Consider the following 12,454-nt stretch of genomic DNA (forward strand, 5'->3'; position numbering starts at 1 on the left):
AGATGACAGGTTCCTTTTTTTCTTCTGTAAAACAATTTAATAACTTTCAGAGAATAGAGTGTTTAGAAAATAAACATTGCAGAAAAAAAGTAAAAGGAGCACATTCTTATCCGTGACCACAGGAGCTCTTTGGACTGGTTGGTGCCCAGCCAGGTCTCTGCCTGGGATGCCCATCATAATCCTGCGAAGTTGAGGCTGATGTGGTTCCGGGGATGCTCGGCCCTTTGCCACCCCATCGATTGCTTTTGTTTTTGTTTGTGTTTTGTTTGTTTGTTTACCTTTAGTTGACAGTAATAAAAAAATGAGGCAGCAGACCAGCAGGCGAGTGTGGGACAGACGGCTGCACAGTCTGGCAATGCTGCCTGCCTTCATTAGAGCCTGCTTGCCATTTTATAACAGTGTGCGATTTATTTCCCCTAAATCTGTTTTCGTCTTATGGGATTTCAAGTTAGAATGCGTATCTAGAGCCCAGAAAGCACAAAATAATGATCCCGCCCTTTGGTTTTTGAAAACCAGGAAGGCTTTCTGTTTCTTGTTAACTCTTTGTAGCCTGAAGGTAACGTTTTCTGTGTTCTTAAAAAGTATGAACAGAAATCAGGGATTGTGATTTGAACATACTTGTAGGGGAGGAGTGCTTTCAGATATGGTTTATGCTAAACAGATACTACTCCCTGATTATCTCTTTAGGTGTGGGACTTCTAAATATGTCACTAAACCTAGAAGGCTAGTTGTGAGTACACACATGAACTTTAAATACAGCATCATTAGACAGTTAATTACACTTAGCACAAGATGGTTGTTAACCTGAGATGCACCATTTGCAGTGATTTGGGGAGATTTTGGTATGGAATGCATTCATCTAAATTATTTGTTTATTTATTTGGCATAGAATTCCTGAATATGTGACATGGGTTATAATGCCTTTTTATTTCTCGGGCAGCTTTCTAAAGTCTCAAAAACCCTCTGTTTTTACTAGTTCAGTGTAGTGTTGGGGCCACTTTTTCTTTAATTTTTTTTTTGGCAGTTTTAGGCTATTAAGATCCTGGAGGTCATGGTCATCACAGTGAAGCTAAGACTTACTTTTTTTCAGGTAGTATGTATTTTTTAGTTGGTAGTTTCTTGAACTCACTGGGCACTGTGTGGGTTGACTTAAGATTGAGTAATTCATGCCATGGCTGTTTAATTTGGTGAAAAGCTGGCTATGATCAGAGAACAAACTGTTAGGAAGTGGTCCAGTTTTAAATTTGCATGAGTATATAAGTAGAGTATTTTGGGTTCATTCATCTCTTGCCAGTCTTAGTTGTTAAGTAATCTTATTGCATTCATATTTACATCATCCTCAGAATCTTGTGTTTCTGCCACTCTCATAAAAACTGACTCTGGTTTTTAAGGTAGAGCTTCATGCTTGGAATTAACCAGGAAAAGCCTCATTTATATCTCCAGCAAGAGGGACAGAGGGCCTGCACTGTGTACTTGCTGCCAGAAGTTTTTATAGTAATACTTTGTATCTAGGCTCTGGCTCTTACCATTAAATGTGCTTTTTATAGAGTACCAAGTTATAAATGTAGTGCAGCTACGGCATATTAATCTTACTGCAGAGATTTAATGAGGCAGTTGTTTTGCGATGGACACTATTGGGAGCAGAGAGCGACAGAGTTTTACTTTACCACTGAGCTGCAGAAATATTCCTTGCCTGGTAATAATTATAACCACATGATCTCTTAGTTTTTCTTTCTTTTGCCAGTGCTTTTCCATGCAAAAGTGGCTTGGAAGGAGGTCCATTTTGAGGCAGTGAAATGGATTGGAAATTGGGCTGTTTTCTCAGTAGTTTGACATTTTAGCTTTGATCAGGCATGGGATCCTTGTTGCACAGAGAGAAATATGTAAGATGAGTTTCAAGAATACAGATAGTCTTTGCCAGTCCACTGAGATGGCTTTTAGATATTCATTACTTTTACTTGACTTTTATATAGGTTATAAAAAGTAAATGTGGTGAAACCTCATTTTTACATGGACAGAACAGAATTTCTGCTGGTTGGCCTTAAACTGATCCCACACTTGAAATTAATTGAAGTCCATGGGTTTATTGCCTCCAACACTTTTAAGCCAGTGTAATTTTTCATTTCCCCCACAGTTGTAATTTTATTAAAGCAAGTTATAGCAATAACAATTCTTACGAAGAGGAAGATGAGACCGAGAAAAGAACCACCTGCCAGAGAACATAATCAGGGAAAAGAATGCTTCTTTTAAATTCCTATTTATAAGTAATGTTAACAAAATTGGAAACAGAAAGCTGCCACTTACTTTTGTAATAATAATTGTGTGTGTGTTCCAAAATTCAGCATTTTATCCAATCAGAACGATATAAATCCAGTGTCCCATAGCACCCTTTTCAGAGGATGAGGTGGAAAGTTGGTTGAGGAGGTGAGATCATTTGTGTTGAATGCAACATGTTTGGGCACCATCATTTATGGTAGGGGGAGAGAAAGTGGTGCCTGCAGCTATGACACAGTTTGTAGTTGCAGTGTAGAGAGTTTGGAGATATTTTAAAATATAACCCTTTGCGTGGATTTATAGCATAACAATGGAGTTGGGAGAACAATGATCCTTCCTGCAGTGGTGCTGGGGGCAGGGCAGTACTTACAGGCGTGGACTTTGTATTTATAACCCCTTAGGCTGAAGTCAGAGGTTTGAATGGCTAGCAGAGTAATACAATTATTTTTTATGATTGGATCTCAAAGGACTTTATAAAAACTACATCACTAAGTCCATGTGCAATTATTGAAGTGTAGCCACCTGTGGGAAAGAAATGGTTGACAGTGTAAGCTTTCTAGAATCTTCCTACATCAACTGGCATTAGGGATGCAAACCCCTAGCACAAATAAACACATCTTTTGAATGGGCAAAAAAGACTTTTTCATGAAAGTGGAGGCTGGAAAAATCTTACAAGGAGAGAGACTGAGATTCCAGTACTCATTACACCAAGGCATCATAGGCTATAATCGAACCCGCTTCCCAGAGGGTCCCTCTTAAGTGTTGACCTAAAAACAAATTCGCCAGTTGGCTGGAGCATGCATCCTAAAGTTGCAGCAGAAGTGAATAAGCTTGACTGACTTCAGTCCCTGAAGGGTTCTATCTGTAAATGCAGAAGTGGAAGCAAAACTATTTTTTATTAGTCTTAAAATGACCCTCATTTTAATAACTAGCCACAGTGTTGGAAGCATGGACTGGGGTCAGTTCTTCAGCTTTTAAGAGCGAAACCATCATGCATTCTTCTATGTTTGTATTTTTGATACTGGATTCATGGAACGTGTCTATATTCTCGAATAACAAGGAAAGTGAGTTTTTATCGTTTTTCTCTGTATGGTACTTAAAGTATTCACAGAGTCTCCTTATTTAAAAACAAACAGGTCTGCAAACTGGATGTGTAGCATTTAAATAATCATATTGAAATTCAGACCTAACAGCCACATTTCCCTGAGTGCTATCAGTTTTTTTGAGAAACTAGAAACTCATACTAAACAACCAAGAGTATTCATGAGTACATGCTGCCTTCCAATAAGTGTTTTAATGGTGTGGGGGTCAGTTTGCCATAGGTGGGACAGTTATTTATTTTCCTGAATTGCTGTCTAGTTTGGCAGTATTTCATCACTTGGTTTTAGTTTGTCGGAGATCTTTGAATCATTGCCCTTTTTTTTTTTTTTTTTTTTTTTTTTTGCATCTGTAGCCCCAGATGAAATATTTGAGAGAAGCAAACCCAAATATGGTGGGTCCTATAGTATCAGCTTTGGAAAATGTAGGCATGCGGGTGTTTTTTACTTTAGAGGTAACTGGTCTGTTCCTGTTTACAGAGAAAATACCAGTAAAGGACTTTTAAAGGTAGTCTCTATTTTTTTCTCCTTCTCTTTCTCACCATCACTAAATAATATTTACTAAGCACTCACCTGGACATAGAACTGTGCTGGGCAGAGTACAAGACAAATGCAAAATCCCTGTGATTACTCCCCCAGGAATGAGCAGTCTCAATCCTGGTATACTGAAATGGGCACTGTGTAGAATGCTGAGATAATAATTTTCCAGATGGCAAATCAACCCAAATTACCAATGTACTTAAACAGTGTGTTCTTTTTGAAAAAACCCAACAAACAAAACTACGTGCTCTTTGAGATGGGAATTTTGCTTTTTTTTAAAGAACCCGAGAGATGATCAGATACATTGTGATATAAGTTGATTTTGGCATATGTGAATCATTGGAAGGGTGGTGATATAGTTATGTTTATTGCAGATGTGAAGAAAGGCCCTCGAACAACTGCCAGACAAAAAAGGGAATATAAGTGACTTGTAGAAGAAGCATTCGTAGAAACGTGCTATGTGCAAAATAGCAGAAAACAATCTCAGAGCGCAGGATATTCGTGTGGTGGTGTTTATGGACTTTTTTGAGAAATATTTGGTTATTTTTGATTCCATGGATTCTTGATTGTAGCATTTAATGAGATATTTAAAATATTAAATAGCTGGGTATGGCAGTGTGTGCCTGTGGTCCCAACTACTCAGGAGGCTGAGGCAGGAGGATTGCTTGAGGCCAGGAGTTGGAGGCTGCAGTGAGCTCTGATAGTGCCTATGAATAGCCACTGCACCTCAGCTTGGGCTACATGGTAAGAGCCATCTCTGAAAAACAAAATTTAAAAAAATTGATTATATTTATATTTAAATTGTGATATTTATTGTAGCCATTAAAAGTAATATTGTAGTCATATAAAAATGTGACTACAGATAATGCCTTACCTATTTCTTAGGTGTCTTGATACAGTTCTTTTGTAACCATTTCATTGACTAGTCAAAGCCTTACAGAAAATAGAAATCTCTGGTTTAATTTTACTGTATTTTGAGATATAGTTTATTTATGAGTTTGGAGGACTTTTTGCTACTGGAAATCAGTGACCCATAAATTTAGTCACTGATTGTATTACCCTATTATCTTAATTTCCCCCAAAGAGATACTCTTCTGCCCCCTCCCCATGGTTCCTTTCTCCCTCCCTCTTTGGGAGAAATTGAGTCAAAGGACAGCGTCACTAATCAAAAAGCATTTATTGAGCTCTAAGTAAAAGCATTCCACGTGCTTTTTTCTCCCTGTACTCCCGCACCTCTCCTTGCTGTTTGTGTATCATTTTTAGGGTTAAAATGGAACTATTTTTAATTTTCACAACATTTAGTTTTTCAATGCTAGTAATGCCAACTCAAGTTGTTGACTTCATTATTATTTATAATTGCTTTTCATATATCTTATTTCACTTTTTTGGATAATTTTGAAAACAAGAGACATACATTTACACTTGAGTTTGCATTTGTAAGAATGTTTTTGCTATGTGATACAGCTTATTTTGCTATCAGTGTCTAACAAATAATGGAGTAGCTGTGTGTTTTGACCAGTTTATAAGTAAAGGTCAATTTTGTGCCTATGGCGATTACCTTAGCTTATTCTAGACTTTTGGCTAATTCTGGTAATTTCCCACGAAAGAGTATATTTAGCAGAAAAAGAGTTCATTCTTAATCACAGTGGGTTTTTTTTTTCTTTTGCATTGGAGACTGTTTAATTTTAAAAGTGATTTATCTCTCTCTTTTAAGCAAAAACTAAAAGGCTATGAAAAAAAATGGCAAAGTCAATCTTAGGAGTAGACGAGTGATTTGATGGGAGAGATAGGAAAAGGGCTACATGGTGGGGAAAGGGAAGAAGGCCTTTGATGATCACTAACTGAATAATTTTAGGAGAGGCTCACTTTTGATTCGTCTGTAATAAAATCTGCAATGAAGCCCTCCTATTGCAGCTTCAAGGAAAATGGTGTTTCTGTTTTTGGTAGCAAGAAGATTAAACGTTACTTTAAAAGAACCTGTCTTTAAACCCCATACTTACAGTGTTGATTTTTTTTCAGACCCCAACTGTAAACTTGAAGACAAGACTGAAGATGGAGAGGCGCTAGATTGTAAGAAGAGGCCGGAAGACGGGGAGGAGTTGGAAGACGAGGCTGTGCACAGCTGTGACAGCTGCCTCCAGGTGTTTGAATCGCTGAGCGATATCACAGAACACAAGATTAATCAATGTCAACTGACAGGTAAACAATACTTACCACTTTTTTGTCTTCTTGTACTGTTCTATTTCTGATTTTTTCAGTTTGTTCCTTTATGTGTTTTTCTCTTCAAATTATTTTATTGCTACACTTGAATACCTAGCTAAGTCTAGAGGTGCTTTTGAAAGAATTCTGAGGTGGCTGTTTGGGGTAACCTCAGTGTCACAGCCCTCTTAGATTTTGAAATGCACCTACATGTTAAGAGCTAATGAGTGTATTTTCTTTTTTAATTTTTTTTACATGATGCCATTTAGGAGCAGAACGTGAATATTGGATGACTAATATATTTTAAAAATCCTTTGCATACCTTTTCAAAGACAGCATGAGAAAGGAACATGTTAGCTTAGATAACATTTCCTGAAGGAAACCTTTCTGATCACCCTCTGCCTGAGTTAGCCACGTTGTTTTGTGTTCCCATAAAGTTTAATGCTTATCCTTGAGCACCACAGTTCTCACTGGGTATGTTCATTTTTCCATCTCACTCGTTAGACTGGAAGCTCATGGATGGCTGAAATTGTGTCTTATTCGTTCTTGCATTATCTAAGCCTAGCACAATACCTGGCCTATAGTAGGTACTCATTAAGGCTGGGAAGTTATTCTGCTATGCAGTTCCTTGGAAGAGACATATTTAAAGCAACATGTTGCATAGCATGTTTGATGTAATGGCTAAATAAAACTGGGACTCAGTTTACCAAATATCTACCCCCTTTAAAATATATCCTACAAGAACGCATTCTATGAGCCTGGGTAGGGCATTTTACATAGAAGTCTGTAAGACACACATCATTCCACCCTTCCTGTTTGAAGCTGATGCCACTCCTTTGTGTGTGTATGTGTGTGTCTCTCTGTCTCCGCCTCTTATTTTCCCAGCACAAATCTTTCTTCGATTAAGCGAGTATGGGAAATGTGTTCACTGGACAAGTGGTTCTCTGTTTTCCATAGCACATTCATATTTTTATAAGATTTTAAAGTGTATTCTATTTTAACAAGGTTTTCTGAACGGATTATTGTGGAATGTTGGATTAAATCCATTAAATAGACTTCTTTATTAAAAGTGCCTTGTGGCTGTTCTCTTCAAAAAGGGATTGCAGTGAGCAAGTTTATTAGGCCCCAGAATCATCTTCCTTTCAGAAAACCCATAAACATTTTCTGGAACTAAAGTTTGAGAATCGATGTTGCTTATATAAATATTGGCCATACATATATATTTTACAGTTTATATATGCTTCTAGGGAGCAACTTTTATTTTGATACAATTCCAAACATACAGAAAACTTAGAAAATGGATATAAGGAACTTCCGTATCATTTATCTGATTCACCAGTTGCTTACATTTTTCTCCATTTACTTTATTATTCTCTTTTTCTCTCTCCTATAGCATTTCTTTCTTAATCATTTGAGAGAAAGTTGGAGACATCACACCTCTATAAATATATCCTTTGTATTTCTGAAGCACAAATCTATTCTCTTACATATCTATAGTATACTTACTGAAACTGAGGTTAGTCTTTAGGCCAGGTGTGGTGGCTCACACCTGTAATCCTAGGGAGGCCGAAGCAGGTGGATAATCTGAGGTCAGGAGTTCAAGACCAGCCTGACCAACATGGTGAAACCCCATCTCTACTAAAAATAAAAATTAGCCAGGTGTGGTGGCGTGGGCCTGTAATCTCAACTACTCAGGAGGCTAAGGCAGGAGAGTTGCTAGAACCCGGGAGGCATAGGTTGCAGTGAGTCGAGATCATGCCATTGCACTCCAGCCTGGGCAACAAGAATGAAACTCCGTCTCAAAAAAAAAAAGTTAACGTTTAATACAAATAGATACTACTATCTAATTCACAATCCATATTTAAATTTCAGCAGTTGTTTTAATAATGTCCTTGGTAGCTATTTTTTCCCCTCATCCAGGATTCAGGATCACGCATAACATTTAACTGTCATCTCTTTTACCTCCTTTAACCTGGAATGTTCTCTGAGCCTCTCTTTGCCTTTCCTGACTATGACATTTTTGAAGAGAAGCTACCAGTTAGTTTACAGAATACCCATCCATTTGGGTTTGTCTGATGTTTCCCAAGGATTAAATTCAGGTTACATAGGCTCCTGTAGTATTCAGGCTCCAAAGAAGCCAGAATCACCAAAGAAGTGATAGGCATCCTTCTCAGTGCATCAGATCGGGAAGTACATGATGTTAGTTTGTTACGATGTTGATGATGTTAACATTGAATATTTGTTTAAGGTGGTGTCTGCCAACAGTTTCCATTATAAAGTTACCATTTTCTCTTTCTCCATGGTTAATAATTTGTGGGAAGATAACTTTGAAACTATATAAATATCTACACTTCATAAAATGTTTTGTTTACCTACTTTTTTTTTTTTTTTTTTTTTGAGATGGAGTCTTGCTCTATTGCCCAAGCTGGAGTGCAGTGGCACGATCTCGGCTCACTGCAACCTCTGCCTCCTGGGTTCAAGTGATTCTCCTGCCTTAGCCTCCCAAGTAGCTGGGACTACAGGTGCACACCACCATGCCCAGCTAACTTTTTGTACTTTTCAGTAGAGACAGGGTTTTGCTGTGTTGGCCAGGCTGGTCTCGAACTCTTGGCCTCAAGTGATCCGCCTGCCTTGGCCTCCCAAAGTGTTGGGATTATAGGCGTGAGCCACTGTGCTCAGCCATACTCACTGTTTTTAGGTCTATTGCAAGTTCATAATTTATCTATGTGTTAGCCTACTGTAATATTCTTTCTTATTCATTTATTTGTATATTCATGTTACCGTCATCTTTTGGGTTTTTATTTTATTCAGTCAGTCATAATTCATTACTCTCATTGTATTGATACCCAGATTGCCATAGATCTAGCCAATAGGAGTCCCTTCAAACAGGATCCTGTATGTGTTTAATATGCCTCCATCATTGTTTGAGAACTTTAGTTTCTGGTGCAAATTGATGCTCCATTATCATCATGGTCTTTTCTTGTCCTAGTCCTGCAATCAGCCAGCAATTTTCTTTTCTTTTTCTTTTCTTTTTTCTTTTCTTTCTGCTGGTTCTTTATGAGGACAAAGGTATTTAGAAACCAAGATATGGATACTATGTATAGTCAGTGCTATAAGTATACCATTACTTATAGACCTCAGTAGACAGAAGTAGGAAATGTACATGCATACTTACTATAATATATAATACACATATAATATAATTCATAAGATTCACCCATATACAAGTATATACACATACGTGTATTTTTCTCTACCCAATAAAAAAACCGTGTGTTCATACTGATACCTCCCATTCAATTCAGTACCTCAGGTATATCCTAGTCTTTCTCCTTTGTGTATCTCACTGCCTTCTTTAACAGACAGAAACCTGGCTTCCGTTATCCTTAGTAATGTGTTCACTCATTTGCTTGAGCCTAGAATATACAGTAAGTGGTTTCAAAATTGTTTACTGATACCACCATGATAGGCAAACTGAGTTTAATATTTGTTTATAATTGTTAATGCTATAATTTTTAGTGCAACATTTACATAGAGTGAAATTCATAAATTATAAGTATACAATTTGGTGAACTTTGGCAAAATAAATACACCTATGTGACACGCCCTTCTTAAGATATAATTTCGTTTCAGAAAGTTCCCTCATGCTTCTTTCTGATCAATAATGCCCCACTGGAAGTAACCAGTTTTTGAGTTGTTTTAACTATAGATCCATTTTACCTATTCTAGAACTTCTTATAAATGAAATTATACGGCGTGCGCCCTTTTTTAGTGTGTCCAGCTTCTTTTGTTCAGCATGATGTCTATGAGATCCATTCATACTGTTGTGTATATAAGTAGTGTGTTTCTTTTTATTGCTGTGTAAGATTCCATTATATGAACATACCATTATTTGTTTTACATTCTCTTGTTAGTGGATACTTTGATTATTTTTAGTTTTTGACTATTATGAGTAAAATTCATAATAGTCAACCTTCTATATGGATCTTTTTGTGGACCTATGTTTTATTTCTCTCATTAGGAATAGAATTGCTGGGTCATTGGGTGAAGGGCATGAGATATGATATAGTTAATCTCTATTAGAAACTTCTAAACCCCTTTTCAGAATGATTGTGCCATTTACACTCCCACCAGCAATAGATGAGAGTTCTGGTTGTCGTACGTGCTTGCTAACTTTTATATTGTCCATCTTTAATTTTGACATTCTGTTGGGCATTTATTGGTATTTTTTGTGGATTTTCTAGCTCATATATATTTAATTGGCTTCATTTAAGGTGTATTTTTCCTAGAACATATCATTTTGGGAAAATCCCATTAAATGCAGATAATTAGTAAGATGCCATTTTCAGTAGAATACCTGGTGCTTTAAACAAAGCTTTGCTCATGTAGAATCAGCCCTAACATTAGGATAAAGGCGTGGGAACTTCAGCATGCCCACTGGACTGACATGGCAGTGAGTATTAATCTAGCAAGAAATCCTGTCTTTGGTAAGAGTGGGTCCTCTCTCATGTTAAAAGTTATTTTAAAATTCATATAATTTAGAAAACAACCTTCAAGTTCTACTTAGTGAATAGTTAATTTTTACTGAGTGTCTGCGCTATAGTTATTCTTATGTTCAGCTCTATGAAATTGAATCGAAGCAAAAGGCATTATTTCTGTCTCATACAACTTTAATAATATCTGTGCAGGAAGTGCTGAAGTTTCCACACATGGTATGGCAAAGATTATGAGTTAAATTTTTTTAAAAAACTGATAACATGTTTGGTTTATTTTGGTCTGAAGCTTTCTGAAAGTAGGGAATCTGTTCTGTGGTCACATACTACAGAGGTTAGTCAAAGGTAGAGAAGAAGAGGCTGTGCGTGGTGGCTCCTGTCTGTGATCCCAGCACTTTGGGAGGTTGAGGTGGGCAGGAGATTGAGACTAGCCTGGCCAAAATGGTGAAACCCCATCTCTACTAACAATACAAAAAAGTTAGCAGGGCATAGTGGCACACGCCTGTAGTCACAGCTACTTGGGAGGCTGAGGCAGGAGGATCACTTGAACCCAGGAGGCGGAGCTTGCAGTGAGCTAATATCGTGTCATAGCACTCCAGCCTAGGCAACAAGAGTGAAACTCTGTCTCAAAAAAAAGAAAAAAAAAACCAAACAAACAACCAAACAAAAAAACTAGAGTCTTACTTGTCATCTGATGGATTTTATTTTCCTGTTGATTGTTGTTCAGGATGATTTCTTTGGGATGGTGGTATATTCGGGAGGCAAAGTAGAAGTGGAGGCCAAGGAGGAAGCAAAAAAAAAAAAAAAAAAAAAAAGGGAGAAACGAAGTCAGGAATGATCCACGTTTGTTGAAGGTGTTAATGTTGAAGCTTGAGTTGGCTGAAGGTTACCCTCCAGTCTGATCTGGAAAAGATTAAAGACACTTGAAAGCATTTTAGTTAAAAAAGTAATGTGATGCTTTTGCCTTCTTGCTTGGTTAGAGCCTTTTAGTCTAAGTTGGGAGGTCTGACAGTTCCAGTGTTTGCTTCCCACTGCTTGAATTCACTCTTGTTGCTGCTTCCCCACCCCTTACCCCCCGGCTGACAAAGTGCTGCATTTAGCAAAGGAAGGTATTTTTATATATACATTCTTTTTTTGCCTCTTGGTTTTATTACTTTTTTCTTTCCTTGTGTTTTTTTTATTTTTTTTTTAAATTCGTTTTGCCTAACTTCATTCAGCCCTATTTGCATCTTTGCTGATTTTCCTCTAATTCCGGCCCTTTCTCTAAGATTCTTAATTTCCTTGTCCATATTTTCTCCTTTCCTTTCTCCCCGCCTGTTCTGTGGTCTTATCTTGCCGCTTTCTCAATTTATTCTTTGTTCCTTGTGGATTCCCTTCTATTAATCTTGAAGTCATTCCTGACGTGTTTGGCCCTACCCAGCTAGACCATTGCCTGAAGACTTTTTGATGAACAATCTGTGTAAAGCAAGAGGGAATCCTGAGCAGTGTGCTAGAGGGTTAATTATAGAGTACGATTAGAAGTGAAAGCTATCTTACAACTTGTTGATTTGCAAAATAACAGAAAAGGGATATATTCTATGTTCTGATGCCTGTGTGGGTTACTCAGGGTAGTTCTGTTATGAGAGTGCCATAGAAACCCTGCCTTAGTTTCTTCCCTTCTTTTAACTGAGGGTTTTCTTGGTAACTTAAGATCTGTTCCTTTGGTGACTTTCATCCCCAAGGGTGACGCACATTCCTTGGAGAGCCTGCCTTGATGAAAACCTATTCACTCCATATCAAAAGTCTTGAAACTGAGCCAAGGCCACACCAAGCCTTTGGAGATGAAGGTCAAATACAGAAGAACAAGATGAT

General features: G+C 37.5%; 1 protein-coding gene across 12 annotated transcripts in view; it reads left to right on the top strand.

Moving 5' to 3' along the window:
- The window catches only part of ZNF521 (zinc finger protein 521), a 292,675-nt gene that overhangs the window by 23,780 nt on the left and 256,441 nt on the right, over nucleotides 1-12,454 (top strand). For all 12 annotated transcript variants that reach the window (XM_015440076.4, XM_074022698.1, XM_074022700.1 and 9 more), the window contains one exon: nucleotides 5,931-6,110. In XM_015440076.4, the coding sequence (XP_015295562.1) occupies nucleotides 5,931-6,110 (180 nt within the window). The remainder of the gene's footprint in view (nucleotides 1-5,930; nucleotides 6,111-12,454) is intronic.

The sequence above is a fragment of the Macaca fascicularis genome, chromosome 18 (genome assembly GCF_037993035.2).
Source record: "Macaca fascicularis isolate 582-1 chromosome 18, T2T-MFA8v1.1".
NCBI lineage: Eukaryota > Metazoa > Chordata > Mammalia > Primates > Cercopithecidae > Macaca > Macaca fascicularis.